At 40.4% G+C, this 20967-nt stretch overlaps 1 gene segment (V, D, J or C); it reads right to left on the minus strand.

Annotated features, from left to right (window-relative positions):
* Window positions 1-3113: 3113 nt before the first annotated feature.
* LOC123646943 lies at window positions 3114-3654 on the minus strand. The segment is given in 2 exon segments: window positions 3114-3460; window positions 3600-3654. Coding segments are annotated over 2 exon segments (396 nt in total).
* Window positions 3655-20967: the final 17313 nt, after the last annotated feature.

The following is a 20967-nucleotide window of genomic DNA, read 5'->3' on the forward strand; positions in this document are numbered from 1 at the left end:
TAGGAGGTAGCTGGCTCCATAGTCCTACCCTCCGCCAGCTACTCACTCTGCTCTGACACGTGGCTTCTCCCTGCCCCGTCGCTCTGACCGTGAGGCTTCTCTGGTCTCTCCTTTCCTTCTCCACGTCAGCCAAGGCACTAACACGATGCTGCTGACCCACGTCACCAGTATCCTCACGGCAGGAGTCAGTTGTTAGACTTCCCCCTTCCTTCCCACACTCTTCCCTCTGAGCTCTTCTACCCAATGCCACCACATCCAAGAGTTTTGGAAGCTCTTATGCCACTTCCCCAATGTCAGGCCAGCTCCTTTGTCCCTAACAAAGGACCTGAGAAATAAACCAAACCTTCTACATGTCTGGAGCTCTGAAACTCTCCATCGGTCTTCTCCACTTCCTTCTGTGCCGTGCCCTGCCTTCCTCTCTTTCCCTAACCCTCTTCGGTGTCTGCTCTCTTCCCCCTACGTCCAGGCACTGCTCAGTGACTCTGCGTCTCTCATCCACCCATCTGGGGCAACGTGTCCTGACAAGACTGATTATGTCTGTATCTACTCAACTGATGAACCATTTTGTACAAACCCCTCTAAGGGAACACATGCTTTATCCCTTTAAATATGCAACAATCTTTTTTTCTATGTGATTTTGAGCCCAAGTATAGACTGTAGAACTCTTGCCACTCTTCAAATCTGATTTCATTTATGCTCAGGCTATTTTGGTTCTAGGGAACTCACTGCACTCCGTTTATTTTCTTGTACTATAAGATTAACCTTTGAAGGACCCCAGTGAGAGATATTTGTATGTTGAGTTTTCTCTTCATTGATGATGTGGTATTCGATTTTATCAAACTTTCTCTCCCACCAGTGTCTGCAATTAACATTGACGCGAAAGCGTATGTTAGTGCCCTCTAGTGGAACGTCGCAGCGGTAGGCAGAATAATAGTACCCTAGCGACCTTTGTTCGAGTGCTAATCCCAGAAACCTGTGTATGTGTTTAGTCAGAGGGCAAATAGGCATTAAGGTTGGGGGTGCAATTAAGGCTGCTAATCAGCTGTCCGTGATATACGGAGAGCCCAGGGTAGTCACACGGGTCCTTAAACGTGAGAACCTTTTCCGTGTGTGTCCTGAGGGCCGAGGCTGTGGATAGGGTCTGGGAGATGAAACGTCGTTGCCTTTGAAGACAGAGGAGGGGAGCCGTGGGCAAGGAGACTGATTCTCTCCCAGAGTCTTCAGAAAGGAACACAGCCCTGCCAGTACCTGGATGTTTAGCTGCATGAGACCTGTGTCTGACCTACGGGACTGTAAAATAACAAATTTGTGTTGTTTTAAGCCACCAAATGTGTGCTGATTGGTATGGTACCAAGAGGAAACTGATACAATGACCGAGATCAAAATCTGTGGCAAGATTGTAAGAAAGCAAGTAGGATGGGAACAGCGAAGGAGCAGGAAATAACACCACGTGCACGTGTGTGTCTCTGTGTGTGTGTGTCTGTGTGTGTCTCTGTGTGTGTGTATGTGTATGTGTGTCTCTGTGTGTGTGTGTGTGCGTGTGAGAGAGAGAGAGAGACAGGGCAGGGTAGCTGCACGCTGTGGGTTTGCCCTATCTGCGCAGAGAGGGACGGGCTGCATTGATAAACTGCTGGCACAGGGATTCAGATGTCCGGTTAGTGCTGGACAATTTAAGGATTTGATTAGACCATTATTTCTTCCTTTTTAAATTTTTGTTAGACTATACTGATTCAGGGCATCTTTTCAACACTGCCAACTTCAGGGGAATAAGGGATCAACTTTATCCCTAGCCCTAGATTTTATGCATTCCAGAACATTCTGTCTAGTTGCTACTCTGAAAACATTCCAATATGACTTTCTTTTCTGTTTCTCGACACTCATGAGCCCTTGGAAGAAGATGCAGAAACCGATGACAGAGCCCACCAGGAAACCAAAGTGAAAGTCACGAGGAAGGGTCTGTCCCCAGAGCCTGCAAACACCAGAGTGGGGGTTTCCCACGTGCTCTCGGAGCACACCTGCCCTGAGAGCCAGAGGCCACGCACAGAGGAGTGTCCTTAAGGCTTCCTCCAGACCTGGTCTTTTCCTCCCAGAGCCAAAGCAAAATAAATATGTATTTTTTTAGGCCAATACATATTTAAAGATATATAAATAACTTTATCTGCATGAATTTTAAGGTGACCTGACATGGAAATAGTTTTCCGTATCAGTTGAATAATTATTTTAGGAGGTAGCACAATCATTTGAAATTCCAACGAGTAGAAAAACTAACCTCAAGGTGGACCTCAGAGAAACAATAAGTATCAGGATAAGTAAACATAAGTGTCAGGATCCAGTCAACAGGGAAACATCTAGTCTGCTACCTCGTAAAAGTGTTCAACACCCTCTTCACCCTCTTAGACTGCTGCCCGGGCATTGCACGTGTGAGCAAGTCTTGCCGCCACCCTTCTCATTTTCCTAAGTGGCATGATTGACCAGTGAGAGACGCTTGAAGGATCTCTGCAAACCTGGGAGTTATTTTTCTTTACTTGATTTAACAGAATTCAATTTCACCAAAATTTCCCTACACTTGTATCTGAAAAGTGAAGTTTGCCTAGAAAGTTGCTGTGGTTTGAATGTCCCTTCTCAAATTCTTGTTGAAACATAGTCCCCACTGTGGTGGTATTAAAAGGTAGGGCCTTAGGGGAAGTGATCAGTGCCTTAGAAAGGGCTGGGGTGGGGACTAGCTAAGGCCCTGTGACAACACAGCACTCAAAGTGCCATCTCAGAAGCAGAGACTGGGGCCCTCACCTGACACTGAACATGCTAGTGCCTTGATCTTGGACTTCTCAGCCTCCAGAATTGAAAGAAATAAATTTCTATTCTTTATCAATTACTCAGTCTGGGGTATCTTGTGATAGCACAACAGACTAAGAGAAAAGCGTTCACACTTTGTTGATGTCCTCTAGTCTAGTGGGACACTGACAATGGACAAAGACAGATTACAATAGGAAAGGCGTCCTGGAAGGAAAAGAATGGGAAAAGGGAGATAAGGAATATTGAGCTCAGGCCAGGGCTTTGGTGAAATCTTGTGAAGAAACCTCTCTTGGGGCAATGACTTGGAGGGTAGGGTCCCCCTAATGCCTTGGTTTGCCCCTTTTCTGTGCGGAGAGGATGTGGCTGTGCAGCGCTGTGGATGAGCTGCTGGCACAGAGATACACAGATGTCTGGTTGGTGCTGGCAGACTCCAGGGTCAGGGGAAAATAGTCTGTCTTATTTCGAGACACACGATACCCCTCAGTGACACCTTCAATGCTGGCGGTAGCAGGGGAGTAATAGAGCAGCTGCAGTTCAAACCCTGGATCCTGTCGATACCAGTACATTGCAAAGTGATCCATATTCTGGGAGCAGCGTAGAGTTAATCCCCTCCCTGTCCCAATGATCCTGTGTCTTGGGAACTGTGTGATGACAGCATCCTTGAGGCCTATAGGGGAAGAAAGGGTGATGAAACAAAGACAGAGCCTGGGGGAGAGGAGACTGATGTGACAGTCATGAAGAAACACTTTGTAGTTAGGGCCTGGGAAGCCAGCGACGGGGACTCCTCACCTGTGCCCAGGACTCACCTGCTCTCAGGAGACAAAGGACCACACAGCAGAGGAGCCTGTTGCCCATGGCAGCGTCAGATGCAGAATGCTGCCTCGTGCTGCGATGCGTTCAGCCTCTGATACCAACACTTTTCATCTACTTCCTGGCCAGAGAAACAGCACCCTCCTCCTGCACTGCTTCAGAAAAGAATTAAGACTCTGAAACGTAGCATAAGGTGGTAGTTTCATTTATCCAGGCCACGCACGAAACTGTCTGTGTTGTTGCCTTGAAGAATCAGCATGGCGATCTTTTGCCTCTGTGAATTTTCTAATTTCCTTTATATATGCTTTTTGATAAGATAGTTTTTTTTTCTCCTGAATTTTTACTGAACTATTAGGGTAAATTTAGTAGTGTTACAAGGGCCCTTGAGTGTTTTCTCTGAATACTTTTCTTGAAATTCCTTTCCATTTTATCCCTATACCCGAACTTCAAATTTCACTCCAAAATACTCTAATCTTTTAAATCAGTCTAATGGTCTTCATTTCCACAGGTGCTATACAAGCTGTGCATGCTTTCCACAGGGAGCTTGTGTGCATTTTGGTCTTGTCTTTTCTCTCTCCTTGGGCTCTCAAGGGAGCGGAGAGGTGTGGTAGAAGGCATGGAGTAACCATATGTACATAAACTTAGGAAAACTATAATAGAAGGTACCTAAACATGTTCAGAGAGAATCTGAACCTGAGGCAGTCACTCATCTCACTGCAGATGGAATTGGTATGACAAATGCTGACGCAGGGACTTGTTAGCAGCTGCCTCCCTCTCAAGTGGCTGTTCTGGTGACTGCTCTGAATAATGCTTGCTCTGGGAAAAAAGCATTTTAGGGAAATTGTGGGATGCTAGTCACCACAGATGCACTGAAGATCAAATGTCACTGATGTGGCTTTCTGACATTTAGCATTATTTCTAGGAAGATGATTTCTCAAATTCTTGATCAGCTAAGGATGTGGCTGTAAATTTCCTTAGCTAAACTGCTAGCACGGAGATATGCAGATGTCTCTGGGGCTGGGAAGAAACCTCCAGGAGATATTATGAATAAGATTAGGGCATAGTGTGCCAGAAGTGGGTAAACAGTAGGTGAGTTTCACAAGAATAGATAGGTATGCAAGGGCCAGATCATGGAAGATTTTAAGAATTCATAGGTTTGGAGATGTTGGCTAAAGGGAAAAGGACTTGTAGGTTAACAGATATAAAGAAGTTTGGTCATAAGCCTAAAGTCAATGGAAATCTACTGGAGGGTTTTAAGCTACAGAGTGAACAGAGTTGGAGAAGGAAGTAAGACACGAGGTAGGCGGATATTTGGAAGGTGTTAGAGTAATTCAGGACAGTGGTTGCCTGAGCTAAGACCATATTGGTAGAAAAACAGTGGTGGGATTTGAGAGGTTTTAGTAAAGATGTGGTTATGGAGCAGATGGGGAAGGAGAGTGTTGCGGAGGAGATGCAGGTATTCCTGCCACTCTGGATAGAGCAACTGAGAGAACACTTGGGCCATTTAGGGATCCAGGTGACTCGAGAGATGTATGTTGCAACATGCCTTAAAGTGGGCTATTGTCTCCAGCAGCTAAAAAGCCAGGATCAGGACTAGAACGAGGAAAGGCCTGGGAATGAATGCGATTGGGATTTGAAAAGGAGATATTCTATCTCAGGAGCAAAAAAGCTGAAAGGGCTGATCAAGGATCTTAATACATGTAATTTAATCTCAGAAATAGGAAATGATTCAATCTGAGCTGGTCATATATTTGGAAAACTTTTCTTGACTTTCTGCACCCACTGGTATAGCACAAGGAGATAAAAGAAAGTTGTCTTTTGAAATCTGATACAAGTATCCTACTCAGGTCAGACTCCATGGAAAGATGCACATTGGAGACTCTGGAAAGGGCTATTCTCTACTCCTGTAGGACAGATTCTTTTCCCCGATGAGATGGAGCCTCATGAGGGTGGGGACTCCTTCCTCTTGTGACTGTCACTTTTGTGCAGTGAGCACATGTCTGTGCAGCACTGTGGACTAACTGTTGGCACAGAGGTACAGAGATGTCTAAAGGAGCTTTGCAGATTTCAGAGCTGAGGGTGGGGGTGGAGGGGAAAGAACTTCTACTTTTAACAGGAAATAGTCTTCAACAGGAATGTATCTCTTGTCAAGAATGTCAGTATTAACTGAACAATGAATCAGCTCTAATTCCAACCTGATTCTAGTTGATACCAATGTAACATCATGGCACTCCTTTCCTGTCTCTGCAATCAGGTGTCTTGGAGTCTGGGTGACTTAGGCTTCCATGGGGCCTAGGAGGTGAGGAAAGAGCCTGATGCTCAGTGTCTAGAAAGGATCCTGGGATGTGGCCTGGCAAGCTCAGAATAAGACTTTCCCAAATGTTTCTAAGATCCACCTGCTCCTAGGAGACAAAAGAACACACAAGGGAGGCTATCCAGCTATGGCAGAACCAGTATGGCAGAATGAAGAGGTCAGCAAATCCTCTCTACAAAAAATAGATATTAAACTAAAATATATGTATGTGTGTGTGTGTGTATATATATATATATATATATAATCAAAATGAAATTTTCTTTTTTGTTTAAGAGCACAAATCTATTTGTTTCTGTACCCACAGTAAGGCACACATGTTTTCATGGCTTTCTGTGGGCTGTAAAGAGTAATTTGAATTTAAATTTTATGCAAACACTTGTTTAATGCACATTCAATATAAGCCAAAATTACTATAATTCGTTAGTAAAAAAAATTCACATTATGTTGCTTTTTAAGCTATCTTAGTTGAAAGCTATCTCATTTCATTTTCATTTATTTATTTATTTAAAATTGACAAATAAAAATCATATATACTTATTGTTTACTTTGTGATGTGATGTTTTGATATTTGTATACACTGTGGAATTATTAAATAAAGGTAATTAGCACATGTATCTTCTCACATACTTACGGTTTTTTTGAGGATTTTTTTGGTGAGAACATTTAAAATCTACATTCTTAGCAATTTTCAAGTGTATGATATATTATTATTAGCTATAGTCACCATGCTGTACAATAGATCTCTAAAATTTATTCTTTCTGTCTGATAGAAACTTTGCACTCTTTGACCAACATTTCTCTATTCCCATGTACCCCCTGCCTCCATACCCTCCCCTGGCCCCTGACAACCCCATTCTATTCTCTGCTTCTGTGGGTTTGACTTATTTAGATTCCATGTATAAGTGGGTCATGCAGCATTCGTCTTCTTGTGCCTGTATTATTTCACTTAGCATGATGTCTTCCAGGTCCAAACAGGTTGTTGCAAATGATGGAATTTTATTCTTTTTTAGGGTTGAGTAGTATTCTACTGTGTGTGTATATATATACACATATATATCTCACATGTTGTTTATCTATTTATCCATAGATGGAAACAGGTTGATCCCATATCTTGGCTATTGTGAATAATGCTGCAATAAACATGAGAGTGCAGATATTTCTTTGACATATAGGTTTCATATCCTTTGGACATATACCCAGAAGTGAAATTACTAGATCATATGGTAGTTCTATTTTTAATTTTCTGAGTAACCTCCATACTATTTTCCATAATGGCTGTAATAATTTCCATTCCCACCAAGAGTGTACAAGGGTTCCATTTTCTTCACATCATTACCAATATTTGTTATCTTTTGTCTTTTTAGTTATAGCCATTCCAACGGTTGTGAGAAGGTATCTCATTGTGGTTTTAATATTCATTTCCCTTGTGATTAGTGATGATGAGCATTTCTTTACTTGGATGCCTTCTCTTGAGAAATATCTATGCAGGTTCTTTGCCTATATGTTGAATAGGAATGAACTCTGCAAAGCCAAAAAGGAAGAACATTCAGAAGAAGAACCCAGTAAACAGAGTGGATCAACAGGGCAGGGAGCAGGAGAACTTGTTGTGAGTATTAAATGAGATAACACATGTAAAGGCTTAGAGCAGTAACTGGAATTCACTGAGTTCTTAGAAAATATAATATTATTATAGATAATAGCACAATTTTCTCAGTGTCAGTTTTCACTAAATTGGTGTTCAGACTTCATCAACTTTGTCAATATAGGCTCCACCTAAAATGATTTTAGATTCATCTTCCTTTTACTCCACCATCAATCATGGCAGAACAGAAAATACAAGCAAATCCATGTTTTGGTAACATTGACTAAAAGTTTTTGAGAGCTGGTGCAATAAACAACATCCAAACCAAATGTTCTCCTCTTTTCTCCCTTTTCCCCATCCAGAAACGTCTTTGGTTTTGATTGTGAGTCACAAAGATTAATTCTAAAATTCCTGCTACCTTTGTCTATTTCCTTTGCCTCAGTTCACTAAGAGCCACAACTGACATTAACTAAAATTCCTGTTACATCATACCAACATGGGGTTTGGATTTTTACTATTCTATCCCCACTCTTTGAGCATCAGGTCTTTCGTCAGGGTTTTGTATTTTATATGTAAGACATGTAGGCTCCTGCTTACTCTTGCTCTTTCATACAACAATTATGACTTAGCAAACCCTGAAATACTCTTGTCCCATTAGAGGCTCCTTTAAGACAAAGGTAATCGTTAACATCATTAATGACATTTGTCGTTAGCCTTTACTGTGAACTCTGGTCTCATCTTAACAAGAAGTGTTGAGAAAGAAAAAGTAAATGAAATTTTACTGCTCCCTGCTGAAGAAAGGTGAAAGAGGTAGATTTGGGAAGATTACGATGAATTCTAAAGAAACAACAGAAGGAAAGAGGAGAGGCCCCTAGATGTTCTAAGTGTGAGAAGATTTAAGGATGAGTTGATGAAGGTCTTCAGCAGTGTCTGGATGTAAATCTACACTTCACAGTAGAAGTGATTGAGGAAAGAGCAGAAGGAAAAGAGTAGATCTTGGGTTGGGAGTGGATATGAGAAGGCTCAGGTCCTACTCAGATGAAGGGACACTTGCAGGAGATGTAAACTGTCCACCACTTGTTGCTCAGTGCAGGAATAACTCTCACACATGGCTGGCCTTGTATCAATGAAAACACTTTCCCCAAAGACCACCTTTCTGACTTACCTAGGGAAATGTCTGGAGAAGCTGCTGAGAATTAGTAGGAGAAAGAGCTACTGATAAAGACAAAAGACAAAATGAACTCTTACTATTCAGCCAGGGTGAAAAAATCTGGAACCAGAACATGGCAATGCTAAGCTAAGTCTTCTTACCATAGCATAGGATTTACCTGTCTTCAGAAGAGGCAGAAACAAGAAAGGCAGAGGGTCCTGGTTTCCCAAAAAGGGATATATATCACCTAGCTCAGGGCTCTGGCCCCACCTGGAAGTGGAGTTATCTCTGAGGTTTAATCTGCCATGCCAAGCATAGTCCGTGACATCATGGTTCCTATTTTTACAAGATAGAGTTTGATTCCAGAGAATCACGGACACTGACCAAAGGGCATAGGTGCAGGGCTTTCATGCAACTACTCACATGTCTGAATCCCACACCAAGTGCCTTTTATGAGCTTCAATGCCATGTTTTGAGCACAGTTGTCCACAGGCATCCATGGGAGATTGGTTTCAGGACACCACCCGCCACCATGGATACCAAAATCTGCAGATGTTCAAGTTTCCTATATAACATGGTATAGTATTTGCATGTAAACTACACACATGCTCCCTCGTATACTTTAACTCATCTCTAAATTACTTATAATACCTAATACAATGCAATACAATGCAAATATTTGTAGAATGTATTGTTTTTTATTTGTATTATTTTTTATTGTTGTATTGTTATATATACTTGTTTAATATTCTAGATCTGTGATTGGTTGAATCTGTGGATGGTGACCCCATGGATACAGAAGGCCGACTGTATACCATACCAGCATGTGGAAGTTCTGATGGCCCTCAAATAGAGCATATCATCCTTGCTCCAAACTCTGCTTCTTTGCCTGTAATACCAACCTAGAACTCTGGGCGTGAATGGAAATTATCACATATTCTAACTAAAATATATTTTTAAACCCACCCCAATATATGCATATATAAGTTTGTTAAAAATTAAAACCAAACAATTATGCCATGCACATGCATAGATACATTCTCCTTTCCATGTCCCAAAATGCAGACTGTATTAGGAGAGCAGTTTTAATTTCCCCCTGACCATTCTCCCACCTATGTTTGGGATTATGGTTCACTTTGCCCTAGTTCCCAATCATATATTATGATACCATCAGATAGTAATACCAGATAATAATTGTTACATATGTCTCTCTATTTTTGGTCCAGTAAAACTCCTTTTCTCATTTTCAAGTCTTCTCTTAATCACGCTCATTTTCTTTGTTTTAAAGGGACTTGTAGGTGGGAGGTGTGGAGCACTTAAATACACATGCACCAGAAGCCAGAAAATATGTTACTTGGAAGAAAATCCTGAAGAAGTACTTGAAGACATATTTGAATCTGCTTTCCTATCTTCTTTCTTTCCTCCTTCCCTCCCTTCCTTCCATCCTTCTACTGTTACTTCACTAAGCTAGACATTGTCCTCAGGGCTGGGGATACACGATGGGAGAGATTACTCTCAAACTAAAGGATATATAGTCTTTATGTGAAGAGCCAGTATGAAAAGAAATGCAAAAAAACATAATAACGATGGTAGCTTTGGCATGTATAAGCTGTCACAGAGAAGAGACCAGGAGCTGAGTCTTTTCTGTCTATAGGAGACACAAAATCCTTTATAGATAAGCTTATCTCTGATCTGAGCATCAAAGGATGTATGAGACTCAGCCCAGCAGTCCAGAAGTGGCCTGTTTCGGAGGGAGGAAAGAGCCTTTGCAAAGGCACAGCTGTGCGATTCAGCTTGGCCTATCTGAGGAAATACGAAATGTTCAGTCGAGCTAGAGTCTAAAGTGCTGGAGTGAATTTGGAAGATTTGGCCATACTTTTAGTCAGAGGATCACTCATGGAGCTTTGTGTGCTGTGAGACATGTCAGACACAACGGTGCTGGTGGCGATGGGTGAGACAGAGTACGGGAGAGGAGGGAAGAGGCGGGTGGCCCAGGGAGAGGCTTTGTGTCTTCTTCTAGGGGATGGGTGATGAGGGCCTGAACGAAGTAAAAGCAGTGAGGGAGGAGAGGAGTGGCTGAATCAGATAAACGTGTGTTTTGGAAACTCCGATGCTGACAGCCCTCTTGGCTTGGTGTAGAGACACCTCTTTCCCACCACACTCACGATCACTTTTCAGAGTGACCCATATACAATGAGGTGGCTGCAGGGACAGTGGGTGTAAGACCTGGCCCCTGGCCTTGGGATGATGCTAAAGGAGCCTCCAGCTCCAGAGCGCTCTGTAGGGTCAGGTAAGGCCATTGCTGAGGCTGTAGCGTAGCCCAGCCATGCCCTCTGCCCAATCCCACTTTCTTCCTTTCCTCTCCTCCTGTGTAGACTGCAAGAGTATTTTCCAGTAACTTCCCTGCACACTAATCTCCCTCTAAAAGTCTGTTTCCAAGAACGTAACCTATGACAATGTGGGATACAGAAATGGAAACGGATTTAATGTGAGAGCTAGCAGGAAAGAGGAGCCTAGAATGGTTGTTCCGCTCACGGAGACAGAAACACGTGTGGCCGGAATGGGTGCACGTAGGGGTGAGGAGACAGTAAACTCAAGAGTCAATTCCTTGAGTGTGAGTTGCCTGGGGAGCAGCCAGCTGGAAGTGTTCAGTAGACAGGTGGATTTGCCAGTCAGGAACTTACGAAAGTTGTCACGACTGTGAGTGGAAAAGTTGAGGGGAAATACATATATTGAGGAAAAAAAGAGGGCAGAAGGAAAAATCCTAGGGAACTCTATTAGGAATGTCCAGGAGACAATTAGATGGAACACTTCATAGCTCATGAGAGAAGAATAATTATTGCAGGTAAGATGGTTGATGAAGTGGGCATGGAAAACAGGAAACAAAACTCTGGGGAAAGTTGTTTTTTAAAGAGAAAGTGATGATGAGATAGAGCCCATAAAGGAGACTAAAAAAATTAAAAAGAGTGAGATTCTCTTCCGATGAGAACAGGTAAAAATGGGACAAGCTGGAGTTTTATTTCTGAGCAGTCACCAAGTCCTCTGGATTCTTTTGCCAAAATAATTGAGGCAAGAAGACAAAGCGCGTGATGCAGCCTTCAGCTTCAGTCTCAGGGAAACCTTCACCTCACGCTCTGGCAGTCCTTGATCGAGTATTTCTTGTGTCTGGGACGTACTGGCTCCTAGGAGGGTCCCCACCTCAGTGGAGCCAGGGCATTAATCCATTGCCTGGAGAGAAAGGGCCATCTCCGATCTCCTAGCTTCAGCACCCTGTTAGGGGGAGGGAATTTTTTTTTTTTTTTTTGAAATTCAGTATATCCAGATAATAATACAAGGCACCTTCATGTTGATCAGTTAGTACCAATTTGATGGTGAGTACAGGTGGTTCATGTTTTTCCATTCTTGTGATACCTCACTTAGAAGGATGGGCTTAAGCTCTATCCAGGATAATATAAGAGGTGATAGATCACCGTTGTCTTTTGTAGTTGAGTAGTACTCCGTGGTATAAAAATACCACATTTTACTAATCCATTCATGTATTGATGGGCACTTGGGTTGTTTCCACATCTTCGCAATTGTGAATTGTGCTGCCATAAACATTCGAGTGCACATGTCTTAATTATAGAATGTCTTTTTCCCCTTTGGGTAGATGCCTAGTAGTGAGATTGCTGGAGTCATACACACAAGTGCGATCCATCATTATCCATGTTATCATCATCATTATCACCATCATCATGTATATTTGATTCCTGAGTGACATTACTGGAATAGAAGATGATACGGACATAATAATATAATAGTATATGCTCTCTCTTGCATGAAAAATTGAGCTTTATGCTAAGCAACCCCATAATCAGAAACAATATTCCTAAAATGGAATTACAAAAGTATCTACTCATCCCATACTTTAAAATAATCCTCTACAATACTATGTGTTACTAATTCTGAGAATCCTCAGATCCCGATAATGGTAATATACACACTATTCTTATTGGCAGATTTTTGGACCATTCTACTGGATTCAAGATCTTTGTTGTATTGACTGTTAAATGGTGTCATATTTCATAGATAAAGGAGTAAATAATCAAAAAGCTTATATCATTAAACATCTTTTCCCATATTGCAACAGATTGCACAGCCTGTTGCCATTTCATGCCTCCAATGTAGTAATTCTTTATCTGAATGCTTACATATATATATATATATATATATACTTAAAAATAACAAACTATTTTTAGAGCAGTTTTAAGTCCACAGCAAAACTGAGCAGAAACTACAGAGTTCCCATATGTCCCCTGTCACCATACAACCTCCCCCAGTATTAACATCCTGTTAATAGAATTATAGACTTGATGAATGTGGCCCAGGGGAGGAATGCAGAGACTCAACTAGCAAAGCAGCAACGCCCGAATTCTTCACTCCAAATCATGTGTTTAACATAAGATACTCCCTTTAAGTATTCTGAACTCAGGTTTATTTCCATAAGCAAAATACGCCTCTTTGGAAGTGCACCTTGCAGAAGTTTCACACCTTTTCCAATGTTTGAACAAGTATATTTTACAAAGCAGAGCAGTACGAACATTTAGTTGGCTCACATGGTAAATGAGGCTGATGTTGTCGGCTCACACATGGTAGCTCCAGACCACATGTGACTTTCTGGAGAAAGTATTTTTACGTGATATGCTGAGGTAGAGACCTCAATTGAGAAATATAAAGACCAAATTGAATTAGGCTGATGTGAAATCTTGGCAGAAAATATTTCAATAAATTAATTCCTTATGAGCTTTAAAAAGTACATTTATGATAATTTTATTAAAATAAATTTAGGAAAAACAAGAAAGATTTAGCAAAATATATGTAAGACCCATATAATATAAACTATAAAACAGTGCTGAGATGAATTAACAAAAGACCTCAATAGAGAGACATGGGGGAACTTTTGAGATGATGGGAACATTTTGTATCTTGATTGTCATGGTGGTTACATGGGTGTAAAAATTTTTTAAAATCTGTTGAAATGCACACTTAAAATAGGGTGCATTTTATTGCATTTATTGCATATGTTTATTGCATGCATATTGCATAAGTATCTTATGCCTCAATAAAGTGGCTTTGAAAAATGGCATGACTGTAGGATTCCAGAGGGCAGGAGTTGCTGACAGTTTCCTCTGAGTTTCTATGGCAGGGACAGCTGTGAGAAGTCAAAAAACCCATAAAGAGTCTCTGGATCCTGCTCAAGAAAATGTGCTGGGTCAGGCGATCAGGGTCCACCTGAAAGACGCAGTTGATTTGCTCTTCATCCTTGTTCCTGAATGCATAGCTTTACCAGGTGAAAAGTGCAGAATCATGTATTTTTTATAAAGATTGTTAGAAATCCATAAAGTTTCAGTAAAGAGAGAGAGGGAAGGTAATCTAACATATCTTGCCTAATATCCTGCACACTGCCTTCCTTTACCCTCCTTGGGTTTTCATCCCCATCAGCTGTTGTAAGTACTCCCTTTTTGCTCACCCAGAGCTGTTATTTACAAATTTTTCCTTCTGGCTTATTGTCTTTCAAGTTGAGCTTCTGTTAGTTCCTACCAACCTAATATGCCACTTATTTCCTGAGTTGGGTCCATAATGAGTTTGTGTTCTAAGAAGAGCTAAGATTCAGCACTGTGGATTGGCTGCTGGCACAGAAATACAATGCTGCATCCCCTGACTCAATGGACTGGATCTCCAAGCTACAGGGTGAGTTTTTGGGGCATTGGGCTGAAAATCGGTCATTGAATATTTCTGTTTTTTCAGTAATGTCTCCATCCTGAAGATAAACCAAAAACTTGAGCTCTTCTTCCAGCTTCTTATGATACCAATAAACATGAATATGTCCTTTTTTAGGGAAACAATTCATCTTGGTTTTCTGTTCCTTTCCTTTGACCAGAAATCTAGGACTCTGGGTGACCTCAGTGTCCATGGAGCCTGTGGAGGAAGGAGACAGAAGCTGTGGACAAAGCCCAGGAGGGAGCCTGATATTGCAGTCACAGAACAAAGTCCTCAAACTGGAGTTCAACCAGTTCAGAACAGGGACTTACCTGCTCCCCAGAAAAAAAGGGCCGCACAGCAGAGAAGTCTGAGGCACATGGCTGGCACAAGGGAAAGAGTGGCTGGCGGGTGGCCTTTTCTGTAAGACTCATCCCCCACCAACAACCTCCTTGTGACATGATCACTTCCCATAGTTTTCACAGGTGTTGTGCTCATGGGACAAAAGCATTTCATAGGGTGTAGGAGGGCAGGCTTTGTTATAGTTTGGTGAAAGCAATTAGTGTTTGTTTCAGCCTGCTTTTATTTTCTTCTTTTGTGACTCATTCTTTTTTTTTTTTAAATAAAATCACTTACACATTATTTATTTATTTGCTTTTCTAAACGTATCAGTTTGCTTCCCTCTCTCCTCCCTTCCATCTCAGGTAATGAATCACACAACTCAGTGCTCACCAATCATAGCTTTTGCCACACTTATAACACACAGCAGCTACTTTATATTAAAGAATTAAGTGTTGAACTACACAAAACAGTATTTATGACAAATATGCAATACATATAGAGAAACAATAAAATGAATATACCCTTGCTTGAACCAATTAGCTTAAGAGGTGGAGTATTGTTGAGAATTTTTCGGCCTAGGTTACTGTCTTAGATTCATTTGTTCTTTCCTCATCCTGTCCAGGTAGCAGTAACCCTGACGTTTAGACTAATCGTTCACTTGCTTTTCATGATAGTTTTTAGCATGTATATAATAATATGTAAATTATATATTATTTAATGTTGTATATCTTTGAAATTTATCTAAGGGGAATCATTCTGTTTATTTTTCTTTCATAATTATGTCTGTGGTATTAATTCATGTTGACACACATAATCCAGAAAATGTAATTTTACTAACATTTAATATTACATTATATTCATTGGCCAGAATTTATTATTCATTCTTGAATTAATGCCCACTATTTTTTTCTGGGTATTTTTGCTACTGCAAACAGTATTGCATTCTTGTACATGTCTCTGCATACCTAGGTGCAAGATTTTTTTCTATACCTGGAAACCTAAAGACTGGGTCTTATAGTTAACATCAACTTTATGTAATATGACAAAATGCTTTCCAAAGTGATTAAGCCCAATACTTAATCAATACAAAGAACCAAATAATAGTTCATACGTGTTTTCAAATGCTCCACATCTATGACTACATTTGGTATTTAATATTCTTTTAATTTGATATTCTATTAGGTTAAAATTATATATCATGGTACAGTATAGTTTTAGTTTGCATTTTTTCTGGTTGCTAAGAAGGTTAAACTTTCTTTTTTCACTTATAGGTCACCAGTGTTTTCTGTAAACTGCTCTTTGGCCACATTGAGTTTTGGTTAATTAGCTATTATTTATCTGTAACAATCCTTTATATATTTTGGATACTAAACCTTTGTCAGCTATATGTGTTGCTAATATGTTTCCAATTTGTGGCTTGCATTTTCACTCTCTTTGATGTGTTTTTTGTTGGATTTCTTAATTTAGTGGAATATATGCTTCTTTTATTTTGGTATAAATTTTCTTGTTCTTCATAAGAAATTCTCCCATAATCCAAGTTCTTGGAGATATACTCCTATATTATTTACCAAAACCCTAAATTAAAAACATGTGGATTTTGCATTTAAGTATTTAATCCACTTGTGATTTATTTTGGCTTATGCTGTGAGAAAAGGTGGAAATTCATCTCTCCTTGGATAGACAACCACCTGTCCCAGAGTAATTCCTTGTATATTATATCATCCCTCCATGTATCTGCAATGACGGCACTGTCATACATCAAATTCCTATTATTCATGGGCCTATTTTTCATCTTATTACTATTTTCCATTTGCCTATTTGTTTATACTTCTTTCATTATTCTAAATTATAAAGTAATTTAATAATTAGTAGGGCAAGTCACCTCATTGTATACTTTTTCAATATTTTCTTGCCTATTCTTATTCCTCTTTTCCACTTAATTTTATTAATAGATTATTTTGTCAAATTTAACTAATATCTTTTGTATTTTGATCTGTGTTGCATTGAATATACAGATGCTGCTGCATAAACTGAAATATTCCTACTATCGGGTTCACTTATTCATGATCAGCGTATATATCTCCACTTATTTCAAACTTTTAAGATGTATTCCTCTAAAAATTTAATAATTTTATGCATTAGGGTTTTGCTTACCTTCTGGTAGATTTGTTCTTAGGCGTTTTATATTTTATATTTTGTTACTGTTAGTAAATGGTCTCTGTTTTTAAGAAGTATATATTTTAGCTGTTTCTTGCTAGTATGTGGAAATAAAATTTTTATATTTATGTTGAATTTAGTAAACTCACTAACTTTTGTGTTTAATAATGCAATGCTTCTTTAGAGCCTTTTGGATCTTTGTGAATAAACTTATCTTTTGCCAATAACTACTTCCTTTTCCTTGCTTTCTCATTCTTACACTTTTTACCCCTGATCCAACTGGCTGAAAATTCATTACAATGTTGAATGGGAGTCATGCTGTCATTCATTTATTTATTTACCAATTATGTGTAAATTGGACACCTACAGTAAGTAGTCCAACTACAGTAGGAGGTATGTGGTAAATGCTACGGGGATTACAAAATGTAAGATTAGATCCTGCTATTTCCAGGACCAATTGCTCTCCCAAGATATCTGCAAATTATTCTTCCAATCAGCACTTAAGGATCTCACCTGAAGTAGCTGAGGCATCTAACAACCGTCTTCAGGTGAAGATCTGCCTGCCCTTCCTGCGGCATAGGTATTTCACAGAAAGACCCACATCGCCCCCTAGTGGTCAAAGGTGCGAATTCATCCGATGCCCGCGGGTCTCGCTGCCTTTGCCTCCCCTGAGATGAGTGGGGAGTTGGGGGCTCCGCGCTGGGAGACAGCAGCAGGGCATCTCAAGTGCCAGGGCTGAATTAGGGAAAAGCAGCGCTCGGTGTGGTAACCTGCGGCATAAGCCACAGAACTGTTACTGGTAATTAGTTCCACCATGACTCAGTCTTTAATATTGATGATGGTTTACCAGTGTAATTTGACTTCTCAAACTTTTCTAGCCACTGTTCAAGGTGAGCGTGCTTCTTCAATCTCTATCCTAAGTTCTATGCTCTTTTCATTGTATATGTCATCATCCAGGGATGGTACACGCTTTCATTCTTCCAGTTATGCTGAATTTCCCAAATGTTTACCTCTTATCCAGACCGATTTTCCAAGTCTGTGACTTGTGCATCCAAACTGCTTTCTGCATATTTCCAGTAGGATTTCTGTCTCAAAGGCACCCCCAATCTCAGTGTAAATCATTATCTTCTTCCCACGTGGTCCTCACCCATCTGGCTGCAGTGGTTGTCTTTAACCCCCTCTCAGCTGCTGCTCATAGCTAATCAATTGCCAATTCCTTTGATTTGCTTCCTTAACACCTTTTAAATCCCTCATTTCCCTTATTTTTGTGGCCAACATCATTATCTGAGCTTCACCACCGCTTGCCCAAGTTGCTGCAGGGCTAACTTTTTTCTGTGCACTAACCCTCTCCACGCTGCTGAAGGGTTGCAAAATATGCCACTTTGGCATAAGGATAACTTTGAGCTGAAGGCACTTAAAAAAGACCTGCAGCAGGTACAGGAAGGGCGCTCTGACCCTCCTCCCCTTTATCGTCCTGAAAGGCAGGGGATAAAACCCTTACATGGAAGATGTCTTCTCAGGACCAGAAGGGAAATATTAATAACATTCTTTTCATACAAGATGGCATGTTAAGGCCGAGGGAAATCTCTACAAATAAACCTTGTTAAATTAGCCCTCACCTTCCTGGCCACTTCTCCACCCAATTAATGACCCTAGTCCAAGCCCCTTTGCCTTGTCTCATTTTCACATTTTACTACCCATTGTCCAAGTCATTATAATACGTTTTCAATTCCAGCTGCATCTTTGGGCCTTCATTTCCTTGTGAGGGTGCTCCCATGTCATGTAAAACTTATATTAAGTAAATTCATATGCTTTTCTCATGATAATCTGTTCAGTACTCAGACCCAGCAGAAAACCCTAAGAGGATAGAGGTAAAATTGTGCCTCCTTTGCATGGTTTGTCATTTCTTCACCTATTGGTTAGGGTGGTCACATACACACACACACACACACACACCCCTCTGATTCTTACAGGAGTCAAATGCTTAAAACCTCAATGGCTCCTATTAAACTTTGTGTTAAATTCCATATCACTTATCTTGATTTGCAAGGTCACGGATGGTCTGATGTCTTCCTACCACTCTCCAATCTCACATTATACTCAGGCCCCTGCTCTTGGCACGTTGCTAACTTCTTTCCATTCATTGAACACGGAAATTTCTTTCCTGATTGAAAAAAATTTTCACTGATTCTTTCATCTTTCTTAAATGCCCTTGAGTTCATTATTCTCTGTCCCACTTAATTAAGGTCAGCTCATCTTGATGTAAAGTATTTAGGAGTAATATTTAAATTTTTTTCCCTATAACTTTTCTTGAAAGGTGAATAATCATTAATTATACTACATCAGAGGCTTCAAACTCTCAAGGGAGTATTTGATCAAGCATCACCAGCAGTAAATTATCCATAGTCCATTTTTGTCAGATAAAACAGAAGAATCTTAACTGATTTTTAAAAATTGTACTGAAGAATAGATTACAGATAAAACACACTCAAATACTTAGGGGTATTTTAAATTGACTATGGGTCAGTCAAAAGTAGTCACACTTACCATGTTCCAAAATGGAAAACAATAGCAATGGTATAGAGTCGTGAAGTAGCTAATCAAATGATCACTTTCAGACACCTGATATCTTTGTATGTTCTGTAGAAATTGGGTCGAGACTCTTCTAAACCAGTTCCAGAAATTATTTTTGTGGGATATTAAATTATAATGCCAGTTGACCCAAAACTTGCAAATCTTTTGTGTGTAAGGCAGGGTATTGAGTAAGAAATGGACACTCAGAAGGGGGATATCTCAGGATATGGAGGATTTAAAGGACCCTGGCTCCCTGCAAACCTCTGAAACTTTCCCCACAGCAACTCTACTTCTGGAGAACATGGAGCCTCCATTGAGAGAGAGAGAGAGACAGAGACAGAGAGAGAGAGAAGGGGAGGGGGAGGTCAGACTCTATGTCTTTCCTTACCCATCATTGCCTTTCAGTGGTGAACTTGGTTTCAAATAGAATGTAACCCAGAGAGTAAAGTATAGAACCAGAGCACAGAAAGAAAGTGTTACACTTAAAAATTGCTCATTAAAATTTATGTCATCAAAAATTTACAGTAAATGTTATAGGATTTTATTTTATTTTGATGGTCCTTGTCCCAGGAGGACAGAACACAAATTTGTACTGAATTATATTCAATGCTATTACCCTATTTTCCTAAGGTAATGCATGTAGATAGAAGGCTGTGTCTCTAACAGTCGTCTGGATTGGGAAAGGCAAGTCTGAACATAGCACCCATCCATGCTAACTGATGTTAAGCTTAACGTAGAGGGAAATAAATGACTGCATGAGATACGAATGATACCACTTTCTCTCTATGTTTCATGCTAGAGCCTTAAACGCTCTTATCTTTTCCGTGCTGTTGGTGAAGGAAGCAGTGGAATATTTAAAAAGGATTTCACTAGCTCTCTTCTCCAGGCTGAAAACACAGACAGAGTAGGAAGATACAACTAAAATGGGTCCTGGGATTCAGTGGCAATGACACAGTGTAAAGTGACTAAACCCAGGGGGTGCATTTAATCAACAGTAACTCAGGGGCATGGCCACCATGTAGATATAATGTGGCAGCATGCTCATTGCTGAATTGGCTCCCCATCTTGTTCTGGTCAGCTCCACGTTGGCCAGGGCCAAGGTCTCATCTCCATGTCTTCATTTCCACACTTGGTGTCTCAGCCCCCTGCTCTCTGTCACAAAGGGATTTACAAGGGTACAGGTCCATTGGTTGGTATATTGTCCACCATGAATGATTCACTGATGGATTCCTACATGAGGATGGCAGAGATTGAGCCACTGCTATTTCACTCCCTGGTTCTCACTACACAATGCTCTCCATCCTTCTCTTTTGCAAGAATTCTAATCCCATCATTTATTTGTTTAGTATTTTTCTCCCTTTTGATTTAATATGTACAATATTTGATTAATCTTAACCTGTGGTTCATAACACACAGGCATTGCTTAATAATAAATTGTTACTTACTTATTTAAAAATATAGTAGGTACTTGTGAAACATCTTCCCCTCGACAATATGCGACAGACC

This window comes from Lemur catta, chromosome 11 (genome assembly GCF_020740605.2).
Source record: "Lemur catta isolate mLemCat1 chromosome 11, mLemCat1.pri, whole genome shotgun sequence".
Classification (NCBI taxonomy): Eukaryota; Metazoa; Chordata; class Mammalia; order Primates; family Lemuridae; genus Lemur; species Lemur catta.